The sequence below is a fragment of the Aythya ferina genome (assembly GCF_964211825.1).
Source record: "Aythya ferina genome assembly, chromosome: 5".
NCBI lineage: Eukaryota > Metazoa > Chordata > Aves > Anseriformes > Anatidae > Aythya > Aythya ferina.
The window spans coordinates 12616870-12644216 of record NC_140301.1 but is presented as its reverse complement, the minus strand read 5'-3'; the positions used below and the strand labels follow the sequence as shown (position 1 = coordinate 12644216).

Here is a 27347-nt window from a genome sequence, read left to right as displayed (position 1 = left end):
GAATTTTCTTCAGACTGAAAACATCTCCCAACATCAGAATCATGTTGTGTATCTCAGAGTTGCCAGAAACATAGAAGACTGCCACTACATTAAATGAAGCCCTTTGCAACAACATTGGTCAGAAAGCTCTTCTTTGTCAGATGTCTGATTTAATCACTGTGATCTTTTAATCTAGATTATACCTTTCTCTGATCTTGTGTAATTAAATCTTATTTAGTTTAATATAAAACCTGATAAACTAACAGTACTGTAGACTTCTTCAGTAGGAAGAATCATTTGAACTTTTTCTTAACTTCCAATCTGTAAATATAAAAAAGCCTTTTTTCCTTTTTCTTTTCTCCATCTGAAGATAAGGTGAATAGGGCTTTGCTTTTATCCCTCTTCATCTGATCTTTGAAATAACTTTTCAGAAGTAGCTTTCAGAAGATCAGGCAAAGTTAATTATTTTGAAGTACTTGTTATACCCCATAATATAGAAACAAATTTGAATACTATTACACTGGTAAGAGGTTATTTTATAGCTTCTGTGGTTGTTTTTGATGTTTTGTTCTCTGCATGTGTATGCACCCCACAATGAGAAAACACACACACACTGTGAAAGATTCTAAATCTTTTCAGCATAAGTGCTTTTTAGTCAGTGTAAGTGTCCTGCACACCTAAAACATGCATCATTTCTTCCTTTGTAGCCATGAACCTAGATAACTAAGCTTGAAGTTGTTGATGGTAGTAGACAAAGAACCCACACGCAGAAATATAGTTAAAGCTAAGTAATCCAGCCTCCTATTTTTATTCATAGATTTACTTGTCTTGCAGCCTGTATACTTACATGTACAATGCAAAACACAAGGACTAATAAGCCCTGGAAGGAAAAGAGATTATCAGGAAAAATAAGTCAGGCAGACAGAGCTACAATTTCATCTAAATGAAGACTGAAGAGACAAAAAAGCTATTTGTTTTAATGCGCAATCTTAATTCTGCAGCTGTGTTATGATTTGTGTGTGTTACTGCCATGTGGCTTTTCTATACATTTCAATTTGTGCAACATTACTGAAATAGTGCCAAGGTAGGTTATTTCCCTGAATTCCACATCACTTGACAGGCCTAATTTCTTTAGCAACAATATTTTAATGGAACATCTATTCTTTCGTTTATATCAGTATTCATTTAGTTTTGGTAGCACAAATAAGAATTAATATTTGTGCTTCCTAAAAGGTTTAATCCTATTTGAGTATACTGTAATTTTCTATTAATGCCTCTCTAGTGAAGATTTTGACTCTTCCCTCCAGCCCAGAATAGAAAATGGAAAAAAGTCAGCGTAGGTTAGACAGTCCAACATCACACTGGAAATAAATTAGACTATATTCTCACCCTTACTTTGCCTTCATACAGATTGGATACAGGACAGTATTATCATGATTTTGCTTACATTCAAGACATAGCCAAATTGAAATTTTCCTCAACAGCAGGAAAAAAAATCCAACAGATCTTAGAAAAGCACACTGTAAGAAAATACTGTAGATTGCAATATTTTGAACACACATGAATGCCAGTCCAATGCTGGTTTGCATGTCCAGCAAAACTGATGCAAAACGATTTTTGAGGAGTTTGAATTACTAAAGCAGAAGAAATTGCATAGAATAAATGACAGAAATGGTTGGATCCAATTCACGGTTTTAGTTATTGAGAGTTACAGTCTAATACAGGATTTTCTAGGCTTTAGCAAAGTTTTCTACATTTCTGGAAAACCAAATATGTCATCCAACAAATGTGTCTACTGTTTAATGCAGGCAGTTGGAGAATGAGGATGGCCCTCAAGAATACTATGTACCCCAAAGGTACCCTCAACATGTGGTTATAAAACCAGATGACCTCCAGAGGTCCCCATCAATCCCAATTACTTTAACTATACTGATGTAGTTCAGCATATATTCTTCTTTAGAAATCCCCACAAGTGACAAATCAATTACAATATCCTGTCAATTTGTACCTATATGTAGAAATGTTTCTTCTATGTTTATAGACAGTGTTTCATTTGAAGCAAACTGTTTTAAAAAGTGGAAAACTTTATCTGAACATCGTAATAGCAGAGAATCTTTTAGATTTCTTATTAATAAAAGGTTTTATCCAAGAGCACTTAATTCTTCTTTCAGAGTGTGAACTATCTATACACTGAAGCATAAGACATACTTAAGACATACATAGCCCTGAGTCTTAGTTGACAATCACCTCTTACACTGATATGCATTCAGTGAAGATACTTCACCTGAATCAAACATTTTTATAGAATTGGATGGTTCCTTACAGGATTTTCCTAGTGAGGATTTTTACTTTGGAATTTATTCATGTCTTGCCCTGAAGTAGCTTACGTCAGTAACCTTCTAAATATGATACAAAAAGTCATTTTCTTTGCAGGGTGTGGTGAACAGTGAAAAAAAATGCCTCCATAAGCGTGACTGAGGGGGGCTTTTCTATTTCTTTTCTGGTTTTACTCTCTTCTTGCCATAGTAATGGAATTAAGAATTTTGGCTGTCAAGATCGATATATTGCTCTATTGATCACATCTGAGTATTAATATAATGTTTGTTACCTGATTTTCATTACAGCGCAGGAGACAATTTACATTTGAGGCTACAGAAAGTTGTGTTTTGAAGTGATTTTTAATTTTCAATTTTGTGCCCACTTCCACATAACGGTACAATTGTATGCAATCAAAATCTATCACCATCTGTAGTAGAATGCTTTCCTAACCAGAGCGCTATCTAGGAGCATATATGATGAAGGTAGATTAAAAATGTTCACTCTTTGATTTCAATTATATTTTGCCATAACTGAAGTAGGTGTATCACCATACTTGACAGAACATATGCCTTCTCTGGTATTTGGTGCTTTATTTTTATTATTATTATATATATTTTTAAAACTTTAAATAGCTTTTAAAAACATATTTTCATGATATATGAAATTAATATATGCTATGACATCATAAAGAAGATGCCAACAGTGACAATGATATGATGCAGTTTTCTAATGAACTCCAACATGCTTCACTGGACCACTCAAGAAAACTTACAGCATATAATTATCTGCAACCAGAAGTTTCTATAGCTTGCAGTCGTTAGAATTCACATTTACTGTCCTCCCACCAAATTACTAGAAATGTAATAGATACTGAAGAGAAATTAAATGTCTCGTTTCTTCATTCTTTGCCACTCCAGCTATCAACTGAGGCAACAGCAGATGTGTTTAAGTTGTAACAGAGTGCCACGAATTACAGAAATGGATGGATACAAGTTATATATTAACTTTATGCAAAGTTTAGAAGTGTTAAACATTTTAAAGTATTTTTTACTTCATTCAAACACCTTATTAAAGCAAATACTTCCAATTGAAGAGAAGTAATCAACCAGTGCTTACAATCATCTAAATGTTCACATAGTATAAAAAGACTAACACAGCAATGAAATTTTCATAAAAGATCACTGAGAACAAGATAACAGAAGTGTGAAGAAAATTAAAATTTAGAACTGGTATATATAATCTATACTGTATTTGTATTGCAGTTTACCTGGGATGAAAATGTACAGACAAGGAAGTCTGCTTGAGACAAAAAGTGGATATCCAGAATAACACCTCTTAGGGAGTTTTCAGTGTATCGATTGTGAAGTCCTGCTGACCAAGATATGGAGTTATCACTGATAAATTCATAATTTGGATACCTGTGAAAATATAATACACTGTTAACAGAAGTGTTTTTTTGTTAATAAGTTCTGTTAGTAAGTATTGTAACTGCTGCAAGATAAAGTTGTTAATCTGTTTTAAGTGAGCCTGTGTTTTACACTCTACTATATTACTGCTGCCTCGGTGCACACCCTCTATTTATCCAGAAAGTTAAATAAAAATACACTACAAGTCTGAGATATGAATCTGCAAAAAAAAGTGTAAAAACATCAGCAAGTATATGCTGTATTCTGTTAATTGTATTGATTTTTACACAAAATACACTGAGATAATTTAGCTTTTTCTTCTACTAAATGGAATATAGGACAATCTTTGCTAAACTACATTTTTGTTGATTAATATACTTTTTAATAGATAGCGATTATAATACTGTGCAAGAAAATCAGTCACCTCCAAAAGGACATATTAAATAAATGAATCTAAACTAAACCAAAAAGGAAATTGTCTTTCATAGTTATTAAGGCTGTCCAGAGAATAGATTTTATACTTTACTAGTCAAAAGGAAATAAAAGAAATGTAAACCTTCATATTAATGTATTTCTTGAAATATCAGACAATTGGTAATATTTTAAGTAAAAATACTTTTATTTGAAATATGTATGTGTGTGTATATATATATATATATATGTAAGGTTTTACAAAGTAAAATAAGTTTCTAATATGTAACAATGACTTCGAAAGAAATAAAGTCCTTTTTGAAAACACTGTAAAACAGCGATCTTTCTCAGAATGTTTTCACTCTTCACTGAGGAGCTGAAATAAAACTGAGTAAAGTAGTGTGGATTAATTAAATTTTAACTCAGTCTCTCACCAAAAGTAAGTTCTACATGAAAAATTCCAGGAAGATGTAACAAAGATGATAATTACTCTGCTGTTACACAAATTTATTTCAATCATGAAGTGCAAATTGCATGACTAACCTACCAACTACAAGTTTCTACTACAGGGCTGATTATAAAAAATTTAAATAAGATGTAGTTTTCAAATTTATCATTTTATAGCAATTATAAAGCAATATATTACATAAGATAGTAAGGTAGCTAATACTACATTTGTAAGAATTAATCGTTATTAAAGTGTCTAATAGAGAAAATCAGAATACAGAACAGGCCCCAGTGCTAGAGCAACCATACTTAGACTTCTAAGTAGATTTTTCAAAGCCTGATAGAACTGTGTTGAACATTCCTCAGAGTAAGGAGGTTTACACACAGAGTTCTTGAAACCTTACTGAAGTTAACACACATTTATACACAACAGTGTAACATGCAGACTCTGGACGCAGGGTAGACATAATTACGACAGCCTCTGGTACAAATATGCCTGATCTATTCCATTTCCATGCTCAAACTATGGGAAAACTGTTTTCAGAAGTTGAGCAGGTAAATATAGTAGGCTTTTCCACCAAGCATTCACTAGCTATATGACTATCAAATCAGGAAATTAATTGCAAAAGGCAATCAAAAAGGTTTGTGCAAAGCTTCCATATCTAGGATTAAATAATTTGAGGAGTAATTTGAATTTATCTTTATAGTAACTTTAATAGAATTTTACCTTCCCAAGAGAAATACCTGCTCTAAAAATTAATGTATCTACAGTAAATTTATTTCTTGAACAACCTATTTCTTACTAGCAAGATGTCAGTCCAGTAACTTAACAAATAATGAATTTGGAGAAAAAAAAAAAAAGTATCATATTTGATCCTGTTTAAAAAAAAAAAAAAAAAAAAGTCATCTGCTGTCTTGTACTTCTGACAACAGAATGAAAGCAGGAGGCACAAAATAATCCCATCCATAATGTAGTTTCTCTCCCAAAATATAGTCTCCCCTCCCCGGAGAAGAACTCCTTTATCAGGTAGCATAGTGATAAGACAAGGAAAAATTATTTTAATCTAAAAAAGGGTAGATACACATATTAGGAAGAAATTCTTTAATTTGAGGGTAGTGAGCCAATGATACACATTTAAAATCATAAAATGGTTTGGGTTGGTGTATCTCTTCTTCATATCTAAAAATCATATCTAATTTTTCTAAAGCTACCTAACAGATTCTTGATAGCTATATACAGTCCAGGCAGGCCATTTTTTCAAGTTAAGAAAAAAAATAAATATCAGAGGAGATTGGGAAAGACATAGTTTAAAGTCACTCCTTCCTGCAACTACCAGCCTCATAACTATACAAATCAAGCAGTTTTATCAGAGAATTTCAAGTTCCCATTGGTTTCAGAAGCTGGTCAACTAGCTTTGTAAATATAGCTTACTGCTAAATTGTGCAAGAGGTGCAAACCAAGGAAAGTCTCAGGGTCCTTTTCTCAAATTGCTACAACTGAAGATACATCCAGAACAGGCAATGCATTTTTCTCCCTCCAAAAAGACAGTGTGAGCATGTATGCATATGCATGCGTGTAAACAGATGGATAAAAGAATGTGTTTGTCCAGGTCTTGCCCTAAAAAGAAATGGAAAATGTACAAGCTGTTGAACAAACAAGAACTCTGAAGCACTGCTAAATTCTACATACTGGATGTAGTGCAACTTGGTCATGATGGGAGGGGGCATGGGCTTGCAACAGCTAAACTACAGATATTATACAAGGAGAAAAGACATTTAACTTGCTATTTTGGAAGTAAAGCAGCAGCAAAACAGTGAAAAACAGAGCTTTCATAAGGGCTGGAAAAACTCACTAGAGATAGAAATTAGTGCAAAAACTGGAAAAGCAAATTACAGATGACATTACAGGTAAACAGCCAGAAGAAAAGAATTTAATTTGCTTTATTTTAGTGCTTATTTGGATGAGAAGGAGATGTAAACAATTTCGTATATAAACCAGAAAGATATTGAATATTCTTTATTATTTTGTAGGCATGTTCAGCTGCACTATTTTGAACACACTACCTTGAAGAGAGAAGATGCTGTCAATAATAATATAGACTAGAAAGACATAAAAAATTAAAAAGTTTGTGTTTGAAAACTTTTAGATCAGCCAAAGAACAAGCAATTTACAGCATCCCTAACATATCAGTATCCATGAGAAATGCCATGACCTCTGCTTACCAGAGTATTTAGAATGTTTAATCCCATAATCATTACGGCTCCTCTCTAATCATGTTCTATGTCACAGTGTTTTGCTTTTTGTGTGTGTGTGTGTTTTGGGATTTTATTTTTGAAATCAAGAGACACACACAAACAAACAAAAAAAACAACTCAACTCTTACAAACCAATACTGCTGACTCCACTGTCTTTACTATTTGTACTTGCAGTGGGCAGACATCTGGCTACAAGTCTGAATATTAGTGTTTTCATGACTATCAATACTTTGAAATACTTAATAGAAAGAAAATGCCTATCCATGTGTATGGTAGCTAAATTTTCATTAAATGCCAACAATGTTTGATGGTCAATCACTCTCATGTAAAGAGAATTTCTATTACTTACCAATATTACTGCACCAAATAATAAATGCAACGTAAGAGTTATTCATGTACAGCATGACAGTTTTTTTGATCAAAGCAACATGAGTAGAACTTCTTTATTTTTGGTCAAGCATCAAGTAATTTGTAGCTTTCTTCCCAAGTAAAGGAAAAAAATGGTTCATTATTCCTAAAGCTTGACCTTAACCTGAGTTCAGATATCCTTAAATGATGAAGTACCAAATTGGATCCTGCCTTCTATCACAGGAGGTTTCAGATGTCTTCTGCTCTATTGCAAACAGCTGTTGCATGTAAGAAACTTGGAAAATTATGTTTCAGTGTAAACTACATCGCAATGAAACCTCAGCAAGAATACACACAAAAGAAAAATCTTCACAATTTACAGACTCTATGACTTATTAAAAGAATACAAAAGAAATTACTAATAGGATAGTACTAATTATTAATTACTAATAGTACTAATAGGATATATCTATTCATATTTCAATAAGAATGTGATTTAGAATGTACTTTGAACTGCCATAAAAACTGAAATACTTAATAAAATTCAGAACTGTTTTACTAACTCACAATTCTAATATTAGGTTTTGTTTCTACAGAGGGCTTGGGACAATATAATTGCACTGGTAGTGCATCTTATTATTATTCAGAGCTAAACAGTGCTAACAATTTAATATTGAACAACAAAAAAAATGCATAACTAAGACTGTCAATGCAATATCGAGTTTTGTTATGTTACAAAAAGTAATTAAAATTATTTAGGAAAATGTAATTCACTAAGTACTACAACCTCAACCTTGTATTGCCCGTCTTTTCATTGTTCAGATATGTACTTTAAATTTTATGCTATCATAATTGTTTCTGCTGCTGTTCTTGTTCCTACATATACAAAAAAGGAAGGATTAGAATGCCATCACCTGTGGAGTTTTACACATTCATTTAATTTTTTCAAAACTCCATTAATTTTAAACAGCTGCTTTTTTAGAAATGAAAGAAAAACAGAAATAGCATATCTAAAATACACAGGTTTGCAATGCTGTAGATAATTCATCTATTACAAAATAACATTTTCTGCTTACCTTGTATATGCCAAAGAAGTTTTATAATCCAATACGTTATCTTAAATATATTTTCCAAGCATGTCTAACAAGAATAAAACAGTTCAAAACCTGCGATTTTCAAGTTATCTTGATTTTAAAATTTTTAGTTTCCTTGCTTAAAGGAAAAAAAAAAAAGAAATCATATATATTCTTTTGCTCAAGAGACAAAAAGAAAATAGAAATTGGTGCCATTCAGTAGGCAGACAAATAGCACTCAAAGGGAAAATATGTTAATCTGTACTCAGTAACAACTATGTTTAAACTCAATGGATCTAAAGTTTATCCTAGTTTCCACAGTCAGGGCAAATAAGCATTTGTGAAATTGTTTATATGCCATGAACACCTCAAGGAACATTATTCTTCCATATGCATCTGCTTTCTTTTACTAAATAGTAGGTTTTACCATCTCAGTAACACCTGGAAAAACACGCAACTTAACAATAAGTTTGTACAGGGAAATATAGGCCATGTTGGGATGCATAGTATACATTTCCAGGTTTAAAGTTAAATTTGCTACAATAGACAGGGATGTCATATAGCTAGGACAAGTTGTGACAGCCATGTTCTAAAGAGATAGAAGAGGACAGAACAAAAAAAGGGACCAAGACAGTTGTACAGACCAAGAAACCCACGTACATTTAAGGACATACTTTACATTTATTCAATGGGTACTGTGAAAAAAACATGTCTTACATGTAGTGAATAGAGAGAAACCTTTCCAAAGACGCTTGAGGAGTTTTTGAACTACTGTTTAAAAATTTATCTGGCAACTAGAATCATGGAATAACCTGAGCTGGAAAGGAATCACAGGGATGATTGAGTCCAACTCACAGACCAACTGTTCACAGAAAGGTATTGTTTGGACAGATGAAACTTCTCAATACATTAACTAGTTTGTAACATTATTCCAAAACAGCTTCTTTTTAATACATATGTTCTATGTATGTTGGTGTGTTTATTATTTACATTAATATATTAAGAAAATATTTTATTTTTACTTCCCTTTTAGACCATTGGGTTGTTTTTAGATAGCCATTCTAGGTGAAATGTAGAATTAAGCTTTATATTTAAGCATCCTTGGGAAAAGAAATCATCCAAAAAAGAATTTCTAAGAGAAAAATCAGAAACTCTGGAAGCTGAAATGCAATCTTAGCTGTATAAGTGATGGGAAAAATAATGATCTGTGCCGACAATAGCCAGAAACTGTAAATTGTAATTGTAACCAGCAGGAACAAACTGTAATATATACATAATTCATCTTACTTGGATTTGGCCTCTTGCAACAATGAAGGGTCATCTGTAGCCAAATACACTCTTTTTTTATCAACATGCATTCTGCGAGCAAGAAGTTCAAACTGCTCTTCAACATGCACCATATATTCTTCAATGGGATGAAATGCTGCTTCTGTTCCTACTTTGTCTGTCCTTCGAACATGAACACTGGAAAAGAGCAGAAATTACGCATTATTAACTGCAAAATCTGAAACATATCTGAAAATTTTTAACATGAAGTTCACTGTCAGCCACCTCTTGGAAGCAACATAATTATCTTATAAAGAAGGTAAAGGATAACTGGATAACTGAAATAACTGAAAGAAAAGAATGAAGAAGACTTAATTGCCATGTATGGTGGCATGTAAAATGTTGACTTAGCCTTTTTCCCTCAGCTATAAAAGCAATGGTCACTTGAAAAGAAGACACAGACGAAAAAGTGTCTACAATACAAACTGTAAGGCAACTCCATGAATTAAATTCTGTTTTACATTTCTAAATATCAAAGGACGCTTAAACAAACCTTCTATTGAGCCTCCTTTTATACAATGCTTTCCAACTACAGGTCTAGAAGTATGCTTTGAAGAAATACTTGTGATCAACTTATATTACACACAATTAAAAAAACAATTACTTCATCTAGAAAGGACCCTCTGTCTCCTCAAAATACTTGAGGCTCTTGGACAACCACCATAAAACAATTCCTTATGAACAGGAATAGCTATATACACATATCAAAGTACAGGCAATTGAACAGAAAATAATACCCACCCGATTACTGGATGTTTGAAACCAAGTTTCCTTGTAGCTTCCTCTATTTCTTTTTCTAACCAAGGCTGTGGACGAATCAAGTATTTGACAAACTGTGAGACCCACCACACTGCAGGATCCCCATGTACACGAATTAGCCTATCAGCCAGGTCTTCAGGGATAGCCAATGGTAAATAAGGTGGCCGTGGGTGCAAGCTGTCAACAATGGGAAGTTCCACCACCTGGACATCCTTATCATTAGCCTCACCTGTTTTAAAATACATACAAGGATGAGTCATGTAGTTTACTTTATTAATAAACTCTACCACTGACTTGTAACATCCCAAACATATCAGCTAAACAGTGGCTTCAGCTTCAAAAAGACTACCAAAACCTTTCTCTACTTTTTCAAAGACAACATTAAAAGAAACACAGTTTCAGACTAGAATTATATATAAACGGTATCTAGCAATCTATCCCAAAAGAACAGTGTTGAAGGTCTTTAAATTCTTAGCATCTGGTAATAAATAAAATATAAGTTGCACTCCTGTTCATATATTCATACTTTTTGTTTCATATATATATGACTACAGCATTAATGTGTGCTAAGGCTTACTTGGCCGTAACTTGTTATTTAAAATGCTTAAATTCAGTTTCAGGGGGAAAACAACAACAAAAATACCTTTAGGCATAAGAAACTGTTTAAAAAAATAACAACTATACAGCACTATTGTTTTTTTTATGAGTATTTTTTGCTTACCTTCAACTTTTTGAATACATTTTAACATAGCAAATCTCAGCATTTCAGACATCATTAGAAGCACTGAATTAGCTATTCTACTGACAGAAAGACAATTCTTGTCTTGAAGAACTTAAACTATGAATCTGAGCAGCAAACTAAACAGATCAAGGAAAAAATCCAAGCACTATAAAAGTATGTGATTTACTTAAAGATAAGAATTTGTTATCTTTAAAATACCAACTAAAACAACATACAGATGTTTTAGATGGGACTGTCATTCAAGGCTAGATTGCCCTTAAACATTTTTAACTCAGTTTTTACAAATTACTCCAATGTAAATATCTACATAACTGATAATTCAAAGGCATTTTCATATACTGAAATAAATAATGTCAACAAATGGCAACATTATATAATGCATTACATTTTTGAAACATTAAACATTTCAGATAAAACTTCTCCACTGTTCATTTCATCTAAAAGAATATTTTCATTTCTTGCAGTGGTTCCTGGCGAAGATAGTTCATTCGCTGCTTAAGTGCTCACCATCCAGGAAAGAAAACTGTTTTACATATAAGCAAATCAAACTGCAGAAGACCAAGTAAACCTACTGGCTGACAAAATCAATTCAGTGCAAACATAATGAGCCTCATTATTTTAAGAACAGTTAGATATCACTAAGGTTACAAAACTTTTGTATGCACCAAAAGTCATTCCAGTATATTTGTGACAGTCCTAGAAATAAGACAATTGCATGATTAAGTCACGGATTTTCCAGACATTACACTAATACAAGAGGGCTTACCAAAACTAGTCAAGATTCAGCAGTAATTCTCTGAGAAATACTTATTTAAATAAGGGCCTTATTTGAAATGGTTAGGTATACTTGCAATTGATTTTTAACAGATTTGGAAAATTTGTCTTTATAAATGTTAATAAAACATCGCTGTACTGCATAACACCACTATGAAGGCATCTTTTAGAATAATTTCCCACAGAATATGTACTGCAGGTACAGATGATACTTAATTCAAGAAGGCAATTCATATTTTTAATATGCATTATATCACACTTACAGGAAAACATTTAGTAAAAATATTGACCATTTGAGTTTGTATATAATTAGATAGATGATAGTTCAGCAGTACATCTTCAGAAAGCTGCAATAAATAAATTTAGCCTGAAGCCATGGAAGTGCTAAATCTGGTGCTTCTGCAGCATTCTAAACAAAACTTTCAATGTTTGTAGAAAGATCCCTAATGGGCGAGATTATTATAAATCTAGAGCTCATCTTACCGTATCTTCAAGATTAATGATATAGTAAATAAACAAAACTGGGATTAATAGGTAAGCATATACATTAAAAAACATTCAGAAGCCTTGTTGATTGATACAAATTGTAGCTGTCCTGAAGACAGTGAAGTTGGATTAAAATGATCTACTTAAACAAAGATTTCACTAGTTTTAGATACTCATTCTCTAAATCTTAAAATATTCATTCTTCTACTTGCAAGTTGAAATCAGTTAAATAATGCATCATGCCATAAAAAGTCATAATCTGTCTTTTTCTTATGTTGATAGTTTAAATCACAGAATCATGTCTATCACTGGCCAATCCTGTCCAATTTCCTGCTCAGCTCAAGGCCAGCTTTGACATTTGATCATGGAATCATAGAATTACTTAGGTTGGAAGACACCTCTGCAGTTAATAGGTCACCAACATTTCAGTAGTCCTTCTAGCTACTTTTTACAATGTGATTCATTTTGCTTTTATAGCTGCCAAAATTTTCCCCTATAATTCAAATTATAGCTTATCTAATTTTCATGTGATTCAAGGTGCTATTTCTCGGTTTGTATTTACCCACATAATTGCCCTCCAAATTTCTGTGACTTAATCAATTTTTCCTTTCCTGAATAACCAGAAGATCACACTTCTTTGTAATAATCATAAAGTACTACAATATTTATATTACTCTTATCATAACATAATACTCTGGAGGAAAAGTGAGGACTTTGAGGTTGTGGAGTCTTCTCTGGAGATATTCAAACCCCGCTCAGATAACATCCTATGCAATGTGCTCTAGGTGAACCTGCTTGGCAGAGGTGTTGGACTTGATGATCTTCAAAGGTCCCTTCCAACCTCAGCCTGTGATTCTGTGATTCTGACTTGTAAATAAATTGGTTTTTATTCAAAGAATCCATGCCAGTTGCACCATCTAGTTCTTCTTCACCATTTTTCATATGTTAACCACTAACAGATCAGTAATATACAGTTTCAGTTTGCAGGAGTCCCACTGATTACTTTTTAAATACTGAAATCCACTGTGTTTGTTATATGAAGCATAACATTTCACCACAATATCCCAACGTGCCTTAATTGCTTACTTTATAGCTCACAGGACTTTTTGTGATTTGACATAAACTTACTGCCTGTATGCTTTTCAGATTCAGTATTAGTTTTCCTAACCTAAATCCTATTTAGATCTGTTTGTATATTTGTATATTTCATACCAATTTCTTTGAAGACTAAAAAATGTTGGTTTGGCTCAAAATTTGTCATACATTCCCACTTACTTCCATCTGAATACCAGCTCAGAGCTGTATTTGGATGGGCATTTTTGTTGGGTGTGAATTACTTTCCATGGGAAAATGTTGTCCTTATTCCAAGTAACAATCAATACTATTGGTTAACAGAAAAGACTGTTTGAACACTTCATACATTCTCCCATTATCTCAAAATTCATCTACTTCCACGATAGTCTTTCAAGAAGCAGCACCTAAAAGTATGCTATGAACATTGTGCTAAGGACATTTATGTTGTTTAAATGAGAATTTCCATTTAATTTGAGTTTGTGTTGCTAGAATCAAAACCAACCAAACTCTGATAAAAATGGAATAGCTTCATTGCTTTTCTGTTTTTATAATAAAGATTTCTTTGAGGCAATATCAACTTGCATAGGACTCAAATCACAGCTCTTCTTAAGTAGCAACCTGAAAGACCTGTTGCCAATTTGAATCCTCACTCTGAAGGAAAAATTCTAAATTCAATCATATAAGAGGTGTCAGAGTGCTAGGAATACTGTTCAGATTAGCATAAGATAATATGGTGAGAGGGACTGTGCTGAATTCTCACAAGGCTCCTCATTGTCTTACAGGCTACTGCAATGTACTGCAAAGACAGCAGGTTCATGGTTCATCAACTTCAATGATATTTTAATGTTTCTTGTTGCAAAGCAGACAAAAACATATCTAATAGAAACTATGCAATGTTCTGGTGTGTTCTGCTATTTATGAATCATCAACTAGTTCAGAAGAAAGGAAAAGTATCCTTCTTTTATCTGTTCTGTGCTGCACACTACATCTCCTACAACTCTGTTTTGGACATTTACAAACATTTTTATGAGAGTCAGCTATTAAGAATTTTATGCCATGTTTGAATTATAAAGTGGAATTAAAATGAGATAACGAATCCTATTTTGTCATACTAAAAATTGTATTTTTATTTGCTTTATTTCTAAGATTTTGCATTGTACATTTTTAATAAGAAGTTTTTGAAACTGGATACCACTTACCAAGTTTTTAAATTACTCTTTATCTAACCAAACATTTCTAGGCATGCAGGTCATGAATAAATGTGGTGCAATTCAGTTTTAAAGAAACTGAAAAAACAGTCTCTTTTTTTCAGGATTTATATGCCATAACATACAGGGCTTTTCCTGCACCCTCTCCTCTCCTCTCCTCTCCTCTCCTCTCCTCTCCTCTCCTCTCCTCTCCTCTCCTCTCCTCTCCTCTCCTCTCCTCTCCTCTCCTCTCCTCTCCTCTCCTCTCCTCTCCTCTCCTCTCCTCTCCTCTCCTCTCCTCTCCTCTCCTCTCCTCTCCTCTCCTCTCCTCTCCTCTCCTCTCCTCTCCTCTCCTCTCCTCTCCTCTCCTCTCCTCTCCTCTCCTCTCCTCTCCTCTCCTCTCCTCTCCTCTCCTCTCCTCTCCTCTCCTCTCCTCTCCTCTCCTCTCCTCTCCTCTCCTCTCCTCTCCTCTCCTCTCCTCTCCTCTCCTCTCCTCTCCTCTCCTCTCCTCTCCTCTCCTCTCCTCTCCTCTCCTCTCCTCTCCTCTCCTCTCCTCTCCTCTCCTCTCCTCTCCTCTCCTCTCCTCTCCTCTCCTCTCCTCTCCTCTCCTCTCCTCTCCTCTCCTCTCCTCTCCTCTCCTCTCCTCTCCTCTCCTCTCCTCTCCTCTCCTCTCCTCTCCTCTCCTCTCCTCTCCTCTCCTCTCCTCTCCTCTCCTCTCCTCTCCTCTCCTCTCCTCTCCTCTCCTCTCCTCTCCTCTCCTCTCCTCTCCTCTCCTCTCCTCTCCTCTCCTCTCCTCTCCTCTCCTCTCCTCTCCTCTCCTCTCCTCTCCTCTCCTCTCCTCTCCTCTCCTCTCCTCTCCTCTCCTCTCCTCTCCTCTCCTCTCCTCTCCTCTCCTCTCCTCTCCTCTCCTCTCCTCTCCTCTCCTCTCCTCTCCTCTCCTCTCCTCTCCTCTCCTCTCCTCTCCTCTCCTCTCCTCTCCTCTCCTCTCCTCTCCTCTCCTCTCCTCTCCTCTCCTCTCCTCTCCTCTCCTCTCCTCTCCTCTCCTCTCCTCTCCTCTCCTCTCCTCTCCTCTCCTCTCCTCTCCTCTCCTCTCCTCTCCTCTCCTCTCCTCTCCTCTCCTCTCCTCTCCTCTCCTCTCCTCTCCTCTCCTCTCCTCTCCTCTCCTCTCCTCTCCTCTCCTCTCCTCTCCTCTCCTCTCCTCTCCTCTCCTCTCCTCTCCTCTCCTCTCCTCTCCTCTCCTCTCCTCTCCTCTCCTCTCCTCTCCTCTCCTCTCCTCTCCTCTCCTCTCCTCTCCTCTCCTCTCCTCTCCTCTCCTCTCCTCTCCTCTCCTCTCCTCTCCTCTCCTCTCCTCTCCTCTCCTCTCCTCTCCTCTCCTCTCCTCTCCTCTCCTCTCCTCTCCTCTCCTCTCCTCTCCTCTCCTCTCCTCTCCTCTCCTCTCCTCTCCTCTCCTCTCCTCTCCTCTCCTCTCCTCTCCTCTCCTCTCCTCTCCTCTCCTCTCCTCTCCTCTCCTCTCCTCTCCTCTCCTCTCCTCTCCTCTCCTCTCCTCTCCTCTCCTCTCCTCTCCTCTCCTCTCCTCTCCTCTCCTCTCCTCTCCTCTCCTCTCCTCTCCTCTCCTCTCCTCTCCTCTCCTCTCCTCTCCTCTCCTCTCCTCTCCTCTCCTCTCCTCTCCTCTCCTCTCCTCTCCTCTCCTCTCCTCTCCTCTCCTCTCCTCTCCTCTCCTCTCCTCTCCTCTCCTCTCCTCTCCTCTCCTCTCCTCTCCTCTCCTCTCCTCTCCTCTCCTCTCCTCTCCTCTCCTCTCCTCTCCTCTCCTCTCCTCTCCTCTCCTCTCCTCTCCTCTCCTCTCCTCTCCTCTCCTCTCCTCTCCTCTCCTCTCCTCTCCTCTCCTCTCCTCTCCTCTCCTCTCCTCTCCTCTCCTCTCCTCTCCTCTCCTCTCCTCTCCTCTCCTCTCCTCTCCTCTCCACCACCTGCTATTGAAAAGTGACATTTGTGATAAGTCTGTCACTGTTTCTTACCTGCGTATTGGTCTGAATATTGGCTTCTGTGGCTACGTGCACATACCCAGGCTACCCATTTTGATGATCCTTACTGAATCTTAACAAAACCTACGGCTTTCTTTCAAATTTAGCTAAAACTGGTCCAATATTTAGAAGCTGTAGTAAGTTAGAAGAAGAAAGTAGCAAATCGGAAGGTATAGCATGATGACAAAACATTTGCTCTCTCAGGAAACAGCTAAATAAATTCTCTGCCAAGTATACTATTTTATCAGTCTTACCAAAAGGAAAATATTTGCTGGGTCTCTTATTTCTGCTCCAGCAAAGTTATAACTTCCACAGCTCTTAAACTACCAGTGTGTCTTGTAACACAAGTTCCATTCATTTACTTTCGATAGTATTTATTTTCCCATGTCATTTTGGATCTTTGAAAATCCCACATATAACCAAAAATGCAACATAAGTAGTGATCTTACTGTCCTTATAACTAACAAGATTTTATTGTATGTTGTCACTCTTGGACCTAATGAAAACATGAACTGGGCATGTCCATTTCTGCCTCTGAAATAGCAAGCAAAACTAAAGCAGCAGTACCTATTAATTGCCTTTAGGGCCTCCATTCCCCTAAGCTCAGATGGACTATGTTATGAGGAACTATATTTTCAAATCACTCTTATCACTTACATATTAGAAGCTGTTTTGGCCATCACCATGACACTTTGAGAGAATATGATAAGGTAAAGATTTTCCCTTCCACACTTGTTTAGATACCCAGCATGCCAACTGAAAAGTTTACAGATGAAGACTGTGATTCCACAAATTGACTTCAAATTATCAGTGAGTGAAGGTATTTTCAGTGGACAATCAAACTAAGTAGAACCCAAGAAGCTTAAGAGTAATTTATTTTCCCTTTATCTTTATATATTCAAACTTCTTTTGAACCATGTCCCATTTCTTCTGTACAGCCTATATGAAAAGGGCACCTATCCAAGAAGAGTTCAAGTTCACTGACTACTGGAAAATGTGATAAAAAATATATTTGCAAAGGTAAATACATATTTACAATGCAAAGGTTGTTTTGACATGTTATATAGGTTTATTCATTCACCCAAACAGTTGAAAGAGCTGGCAATTTAAAGGTAAGATCTTACACAGGGATAGCTGAAATTACTTAGAAAAACATATAGAAAAGATCTCTACAGAAATATTGATGAAAAACTAATTTCAGATTTAATTTGAAGTAATTCCACTGAAGATGATTGCGCCTAATGTTAATTACTATATAACCAAAAGTACTTCCAAATACTTTCTTTGCATATTAGTTTGTCTTTTCTGGAATGGATGATAAACAGCTTTCTTTTCTAATAATCATTTAACAGCTGCAGGGATTGATCTCTGTCATGTATAAGCTAACTGGACGTGCATACAAGTCTGTAACATTTTTAAGTGGGCAAAAAACCAAAACAACCTATATTTTAGGGGACCTGTAAGTTCTCAACAGGTCATGAAAATGGGGTTTAATATCTGGAGTTGGCTGCCCAACTAGCAGCTAAGTGCTCCCTTTTTAGAACAGACATTTATTGCCTTTTTGAGCTAATGGTTTATAACTTCAGCTTACAATCTTGTTTTGTCCTACATTTAAACACTTGGAACACTCCCCGAGAGCATATCTTCCAATGAATTAGTAAAAATGCCTTCATGTGCAAGTCCAGATGGAACATAACCCTCAAGGTGCACATAGACAAAAAGATGTTTTAGTTGATCATAAATAAAACAGTAGAGAATAAAACTGCTATAGTGTTGGAAATTCATAGCAGTGAGGCATGCTTCACCTCAACAGGGTAGCTAAAAGAAACTAATAGAAATGGGGACACATTCTACTTCCATTGTGTGCTAACGTAAAACAGAGGAAAATAAAGAGGGTCATTCTGTAATAATGGAAAAGGAAATTTCACTGGTCTTCAGTCATAAAGTGTATGCCTATTTTCAAGTGGTCTGAAGACAGAATTTTGCATTTCCAAAAAAAAAAAAAAGTAAGGGAAAGAAGTAAGGGAAGAATCAATAACAAGGAATATAACTCACATTTAAGTACATTTTTCTTCACAACTACTACAGTAACAAAGTATCGTTAATATACACACTACTAGAAGCTTTTCTAAAAAAATAATACTGCTTCTTATAGCAGTTAAGGGCACTTGCAAAGAAAATAACTATGTTTTTGTGATTTGTCTTGGGATTTATGCAATAGCAGATAAAGGAAAATAGGTTCTAATGATTTCTCTTCAAAATATGTTAGATGGTATCCAATAGATATTTAATACCAAAATGATGAGATTCTAATAAAGTTGCGTGGGTATTTTTTTCCCTAGGAATATTAAATGAATATTGTTTCACATGAAATGTTAACAAAATAATGTACTTGCTATGTAGGTAGAAGACCAATGCACCTTTTTCTCTTGAAATGATTTCTCTTGAATGATTTTCTCTTGGAGAAGTGGTCAGTCACTTCTGATCCATTTTTGCTCTTATTTAGTTGTCGTACCTACAGGTAAACATCCCCTGCATCTAAAAAATGTTGACAAGTAGTATACCAAAAAAAAAAAAAAAAATCCATATAAGCCAAATATCTAAAACAGGGCAGGGTTTTAAGGCCAGAGTAATCCTAATTGCAAAGTTGTGCGTAAGAATGTGTAGGAAAACTATCCTCAGTCTGAAAAGTTTTCCTAGACTGACAAAATACCAAGCAAAGAACCACACAAGGTGAATTTTAACCTAAAAAATAATGATGAATAATGGCTAAAGACTGCAGCAATAAAGATGGCTGGGGCTTAAAAATATCATATAGTGAAGTGCTGTTACTGCAGTACAAGTTGCAACAACTGAAGAGAGTATCTATATTTAATTAAAAAAAAAAAAAAAAAAACCACATCTTTTTATCTTTTCTTCCTTAATGAATGTATTTAATTCTTGATATTCTTACTGTGTTCATATCTAAAAAAAAGTGACACTGACAACATTCATTGCTATATCATCTTCCCAGCAGAGGTAAGAAATTCACATGCCAGAAGCAGCTTGATATACACTCTTCAATTTTTAGTGTCTTGTTCATCTTTGAAGTGCCCTGACATTTTTTTAACATATGAGAACATATATATATATTTACTGTTGACAAGAAATACATAGTAGGATAACATTTAAAGGACAAATGGAGCAACACTGAGTTAATTATCACTTGTTTAAGGAGATAATTAATACCTATATGTTGATACTCAAACCATTTGATCTTATGTGACATCATGCAGGTGTTTTCTGACTGTGGTACTTCTACACCTGGAGTTTCCTTCAAAGTGAAAGTCCATCTAAATATTTCTGTTTTGTTCTTACTCTCAGTTCTCTGAACAGAACAATGCTGTTCTTTTTCAAAAACTGTTTCTACATATAACTACTTGATCCTACTTCCACTCCAGGCATAGAAATAACTTTTGAGAGTATCTTCATTTCTCTGCAATGTTTGCAATGAATGCCAATCTACTAAACAGCAGGATGGGACTACAAACTTCAATAATGTTGCCATACACTATATTTAAAAATTAAGCCAAGTTAAGTGTTTTCATGTCGATTTCACTAGGTATAGAATTACTCACCCTACTAATATTTTCAGCTGTGTCTATCTGAATGGTCTCAATTTTGACTGCAAGATTTTGAAGTCTATGTTACTATCTGCCTGGAAAATAGGCTGGGAAATCTGCCTGACAACAAGGCTTTTAGGAGCTTCTGTAAACAGTAATATCATAATGGCATGAGAATGTGTATCAAAGAAACAGTAATAAAGACACCAATTTCCAATTTTCAGACAATAACCTACATTAAATAAATTTAGTTTCTTTACATTTCTCTTTTTTTTTCCATCCCCCATCAAACCAAAAAAAAAAAAAGCATGGGTATTACAGTAACTAAAATATCCTTTAGATGAAATATATATTTAGATGAAAATTCAACATTTGTTATTGCTGTTGTTTTCTTTTGTTTTTGACAGACATTTTCATATTAAGCAAAGGATTATAACAAGAACATACAAATAATTTATAAAAAATAATGTTCTTTTGGGCTTCAGCTTAACTTATTTTGGGGCTAAAACAAAGCCTTGACTCTTTACTGCTGCAATGAACAGGTCTATATATGTAAACCCTTCTTAAAGAAGGACAAAAGGGAAAAAATATACTCCAATATATTTACCAGGGGCATTTTTTACTGCAAATTGACATTGGAGCAGAGTTCCATTATATTACCACTTATTTTCTCAATGATTCTCTTAACAAAGTCCTGAAGATCATTTGTTTATGCTTGTTTTACATCAGAATGATGAAAATAAAAGTTAATGAGAAGAACTGGTTCTTAGCAGGAAAAAAAAATACAAATTTCTCTACTCATGTTTCATAACCAGATCACAATTACTTTTTTAAATTAATGGAAAGCTACAAAAAGCCTAGTGTTCAGTTTCTCCGACATCCCAAAAGCATCAAGTTATGGTTTTTTGTAATTGATGTACATTTCATAAAAAGCAGCACTAAATACTGACTTGCAATGATAAAAAAAATTCTATGCCTAATATGAATTCAGTGACGAGAAAGAAAAAGACAAACAGTACTTTTATCAGGACTGTTGGTGATAGTACTAGCTTAAACATAGTTAAATTTAAAAGAACAAAAGTCTTTTACCTGTCTCTCACAATATATAATTTCTACCTGGAAAGAATGTAACTTCTTTTGAATTATACTCAAATTTTTGCCTCATTACACCTGATTGGGCATTGCTTTAAACATTTATTGATCTTCACATGGAAATGTATGATTTCAAATCATTCACCTCTATCAGTTTCATTATTTCTGAGTATTGCATACTCTGAAAATTTTTGATTCAGACTTCTAATCAGAAGAGGATTTCAAAGCAGCTCAACTCTAAAGAAATCAATTTGTAACCATTAGAAAAGAACTTTTTCGGAATTTCTAACCATCTCAAACTCTTGTTAGGAGATTTGCAGTGACCTCTAAGACAATATATCTCTTACAGTAGGCTCAATAAGACAGATCAGTCTCTCTCTCCCTCCATCTCATTTCTCTCTATATGTGAAGTGTTTTCCTTCACTGTAAAATCAGCTGGTTAAATCTTACAAAACACCTTCAAAAGACAAAACAAAACAATAACAACAACAACAAAAAAAAACAGAACCGTGATATATCAGTAGCTTGATTTCTGCATTAATCCAACTGAAACAAAGGACAGTTGGATTAATGCAGAAATTTAAAAAGGACAAAAAGGACAGAGCAAGTGAAGTATGGGAGCAAAACATAATTAATACAGATGTATAGAAGTTCAAAAGTTTTTTTAGTTTAATAGAAAATATTCATCGGATTTGTATACAAGGAAAATTACTGTCAAGGAAGACCTAGTTCATGGAATAAAAATTTTGTTTGTTTGTTTATTGCAGTAGATTCTCAATAACTTTTTATGGTTTGGGTTTGTAATTTTCATTTAGTCCTTTTGATTACTGTTGTCTGGTTGGCTTTAATAAATTAAAAATTAATTTTGTGTACCCACAGTATCTTCTGTCTTGAATTATACATATAAACATATTAGTTAATTTATATTTTAAAATTGTAGGTCAGTCGATACTTGAAAGCTGTCACTACCTCCAAATCATAGAGAATCATAAAATCATTAGGGTTAGAAAAGACCTCCAAAATCTTCTGGTCCAATGATCACCCTACTACCAATGTCACCCACCAAACCATGTCCCTAAACACCAAGTCCAACCTTTCCTTAAAACATCCCCAGGGACAGTGACTCCACTACTTCCCTGTGCAACCTGTTTCAATGCCTGACCTCTTGTTCTGAGAAGAAATGTCTCCTAATTCCTAACCTAAGCCTCCCCTGTGAGAAGAGGCTGACCCCCAGCTCCCCACACCTTCCTTTCAGGTAGCTGTAGAGAGCAATAAGGTCTCCCCTGAGCCTCCTCTTCTCCAGACCAAACCCCCCCAGTTCCCTCAGCCGCTCCTCACAGGACTTGTGTTCCAGGCCCTTCACCGGTTTTGTAGCCCTTCTCTGGATATGTTCCAGGGACTCGATGTCCTTCTGGAACTGAGGGGCCCAAGACTGTACAAAGTACTCAAGGATGTGTACCGAACATGAACAGCTCCGCCATTTTGTGCCCTCTGGGCAGCCCTGCCTTAAAAGCATTTGTTGCTCAAACCAAGACTAGAAACAGCAAAGTCAATATTCAAATGTTACCACAGGAAACTTTGTTTCAGGTTTCCTTTTTCAAGCTATCTTTCATCTTAGTGGCTTGGCACTTTATGGAAGCACATACTGTTATTTAAGCATGCAAATGTCATTGTCCACCATGTAATGCAGATATGACGTCTAACTGTATACTGACCTGTCCTTAATCTATTTTCTTTTCCCATTTAGTGTATTGTTTCTTCTTTATTTTTTTTTTTAAAGTTGATTGTTTTATAGCCCTCCTTCAATGTATTATTGGAGAATGGAGAAATTATTGGAGAAATATTGGAAATTATGACCCAGTTGTCATAAATCAGCAAGTAAAAATGAGGCCTACTCTTTTTTTTTTGCACGTTGCAATGATAACAGAACATTAAAATTAATTAATTAAATTGGGAATTAAAAATAACTGGGAATTAAAAATAAACTGGGAATTAAAAATATTCATGCTCAAAATATCCTTACAAGAGAGTCTTAATCTTTACCCTTACAAGAGAGACATGGACTTACAAGAAAGTCTCCACTGAAGGGTCACGAAGATGATGAAGAGGGGGGGAGAGACAGGACATGTAAATACCTGAGGGGAGACTGTAAAGATGAAGAAGATAGAGCCAGGCTCTTTTCAGTGGTGCCCAGTGACAGGAAAAGAAGCAATGGGCAAAATCTCAAACACAAGAGGTTCCATCTGAACATCAGGAAGCACTTCTTTACCGTGTATGTGACTGAACACAAGCACAGCTTGCCCAGAGAAGCTGTGGAGTCTCCGTGCTTGGAGATACTCAGAAGCTGTCTGGTCATGGCCCTGGGAAACCTGCTCTAGGTGGCCCTACTTTTAGCAGGGGGGGTGGACCGAATGACCATATAAGACACTTAATTCTGTGTAGAAGAGATTGCTATCTAAATTGTTTTGCCCAGGATAGACTTTGGAAACCTCAAAACTCGATGTTGATAATACAACTAAAATAAGTGTCAAGAAGAGTCTATATAAATGATAAGAAGAAAGGCAAATGTACAGATTTAAACAATTTTTGTCATTATAGGAAAGAAACACCATTTACTCAATTATTATTCTATGCACTGTCTGCAAATTATAGGAAAGCAATTCTTTAAAATTATATTTTCTGACTTTTTGGCCTATTTCTGTAATTTATACTGATATCCTGCTACAAGTATTCACTTGAATAATTATACATATATATAATTAAAAACAACTTTTATTAAAATCTTCTATACAAAGCGTTGTATGTACAGTATGTAGGAGTATATTGTTTACAATAAATGTAAATAATAATAAATTTTAATGCATTTTTATATATTTATTTTAAACATCTAGGAAATCCCATGCTGATTTCAGAATACATTAGAAAAAAATGTTAAAGGTGCAGTTCTGCAGACAAACCTTTTAATTTTGGTTAAGAATTTCAGACTTACTGAGAGGACAGGGAATAAAAGAAAAATGAGAGCAAAATCTATATCAATTTGGGGAGACAAGAAAAACATAGAAAACCTCAGGAAGATAAAATATCTTTCAAATTTACTGGCAATTAAGTGTTCTCTGCAGATTCATACTGAAGCCACACTGGAAATAATACAACAGATCAACTGTCAGTATCATTCTTCCTCAGTGATCACGCCATTTCAGAAGATCAGAATTTAACACACTCTGTAGTGCTAGTGGCTAGCTAGTAGGGATCATAGATGAAGTCTTTCTTTGCTGAATGTTTTCTCTCTCTAGAGCACTGAAATTCAAACTACTGGCATTCATTAATTAGAAGAAAATCTGATCATACCAAGATCATGTTCAGCCTTCAAACAAGTTATCCTGATGTAGAGACTAAATTAAAAATATCTTTAGAGAGCTAAAAGCAAACATTATTTGTACTTTCATCAGCAAGAGCCCATACTGCAGGAAATAATTATCTATTTCAAGACTTTTGTGAAAATATGTAGTCTTTTTAAGCCATGTGTGCATAAGTGTTCCACTGGTTTATAGCTTATTATAGTAAATGCAAGGCTCACAAAACTGCCTCTAACTAAATTCTGGGGTCACGTTGAGCAGACTACCCAAGACTATGTCCAGATGGCTGTTTCAGTTGCTTACTTTGCCAAGCATGAGTAAAACTTCAGCTGAAATTTTTGATATCCATTTTCCATTTCAATCTACTTATTTTTAGAAAATATTCAACCATTTCTAAAACCTAATTTCTGGAAAAAAATCTCATTTCCAACTAGATTTTTTTAGCTAAAGTTTTTTAGCATCTTGACGCTTTGAGGAACAGACCTAAGGTATAAATGCTGTCTCGATGTGTAAAATACACAATTATGTTTAAGCAGCTATCTTTAAATTGCATTTTGCAAAACTAAAAAAATGTTGATTTTAGACCTCTAAGATATCTATTGAGCTCCTGAACCTCTAGGCAAGGGCAGGAGGAGCAAAGTCCCTTCCACTGTAATCGAAGATCAGGTTCAAGTCAAGATCACCTGATGAAATTGAACAGGTACAAGCCCATGGGGCCCAATGACATGCATTCCAGGGTCCTGAGAGAACTCTCTGATGAAGTTGCCAAGCCACCCTCCATCATGTTTGAAAAGTCTTGGAAGTCAGGTGAAGTCCCCAGTGACTGGAAAAAGAAACATCAACCCCATTTTTGAAAAGGGTTGAAATGGGAAGATCATGAAAAAGATCCTCCTGGAAGCAATGTCAAGGCATATGCGAGACAAGGAGGTGATCCGAGACAGCCAGCACAGCTTCACCAAGGGTAACTGGTGCCTGACCAATCTGGTGGCCTTCTGTGATGGAGTGACTGAATCAGCTGACAAGGGAAGAATGACTGATGTCATCTACCTCAACCTCTGTAAGACCTTCAACACAGTCCCATGACATCTTCATCTCCAAATTGGAGAGCTATGGATTTGAAAGGTGGACCATTCAGTGGAAAAGGAATTGGCTTGAAGGCCACACCCAGAGAGTGGTGGTCAATGGCTCTAGGTCCAGGTGGAGGCCTGTGATGAGTGGTGTCCCTCAGGAGTCTGCCTTGGGACTGGTACAATACCTTTGTCAATGATATAGACATGGGATCGAGTGCACTCTCAGCAAGGAAGTGTTTAAGGCCAGGTTGGATGGGGCTTTGAACAACCTGGTCTAGTGGAATGTGTCCCTGCCCATGGCAGAAGGGGTGAACTAGATGATCCTTAAGGTCCTTTCCAACCCAAACCGTTTTATGATTCTATGACTGATCTACAAATAGAAAGGTCTTTATCCTTGCCACTGCTTTTACAACTTGAAATTCAAGTCAGTTTGGTTTATATTAGAAGTTATTTCAATCTGGGGTGTGTATGGGTGTGTGTGAATGCCTATTGTTTTACTATTATCTTTTTTATTTTGTATTGTATTTATTTTGCTTTTTATTTTAAACATGCTATAGATTACCAGCAATAGCCCCTATTTACTATTCTCTTCCCACAAAAATTGGACTCATACCTGTCCCAAAACACAGATGCAGACTCCTGAAGGATTATATTTCAAACCTAAAACTTGAATTAAGAAAAAAATCTCTGTCAAAGCACTAGAGGCGTCTTAATAAGTATATTATTTTTTCAATACACTGAATAAATAAAATTTAAAAGATGCTTATGTATGCAATTGCAATCATAGTTATTATGTTCTACATAACAATCAAGGAAGAAGTATCAAAACAGTTGTACGTGAGAGAAGCTGAAAAAAAAAAACAAAAAAAAAAAACTTATGAGAAATTTTTTGAGTTAAGTCTTACCTGACCAGTGTCCAGTGGTGGTACCGGATCTGTCAGTACATGTCTCACTTACAGGCCTAAAGACAGTTTCCCAACCACCAGTAGCATAGCGCCAATTCTGAGACTCTAAAATGAGTGTTCGCTGAGTGCCATAAGCGATCATGAAGCAGTAGACTACATGATGAAGTTGACAACCATAGCCGCAGCCTTTGTTGATATTACACACAAGTTTCTTAGCTTTGCTGCAGTCCTTCGGGTTCTGTAAGTATGGATGAAAAAGTAAAGCTGAAGAGAAGATATACACAAAGGCATACATACTTTTTTGTGTGAAAAACTGTCAAATGTCATAAATCACACAAGCCGTCCTGCTATAATACATCTCATTAAAATGAATGAGCAAGCCTCAGCTCCATGAAAATTTTATGTGGATTCTTCACAGTGAACATGAACAGTTATTGAGCATACTTCACTATCCTAATGTAAAATAGAAAACCTTCAAGATTTTAAATTATTTTCTCATTTGTAAATCTGTTTGAAGAACGTAACATTTGTACTCAGAGTTCACATTTAACTAACATGATTCTCAGGTCTGTAATGCGCTTTCTTAATTTTGCTTTGGTGTTTTTCCAAGTTTATTAGTTCTTTTTCAATGAGTATGCATAACTTCTAAAAAAAAAAAAAAATTTCACCTGTCTACAGAATGGACTTACTAATGGACTACTTCCCAGACTAACTTAC

At 35.4% G+C, this 27347-nt stretch overlaps 1 protein-coding gene across 7 annotated transcripts in view; it reads right to left on the bottom strand.

Annotated features, from left to right (window-relative positions):
• Nucleotides 1-27347, bottom strand: part of FUT8 (fucosyltransferase 8) — a 101226-nt gene that overhangs the window by 4304 nt on the left and 69575 nt on the right. For all 7 annotated transcript variants that reach the window (XM_084522119.1, XM_084522122.1, XM_084522121.1 and 4 more), the window contains 4 exons: nucleotides 26631-26868; nucleotides 10307-10553; nucleotides 9527-9703; nucleotides 3566-3716 (listed from right to left, as the gene is read on the bottom strand). In XM_084522119.1, coding sequence (XP_084378245.1) covers nucleotides 3566-3716; nucleotides 9527-9703; nucleotides 10307-10553; nucleotides 26631-26868 — 813 coding nt within the window. The remainder of the gene's footprint in view (nucleotides 1-3565; nucleotides 3717-9526; nucleotides 9704-10306; nucleotides 10554-26630; nucleotides 26869-27347) is intronic.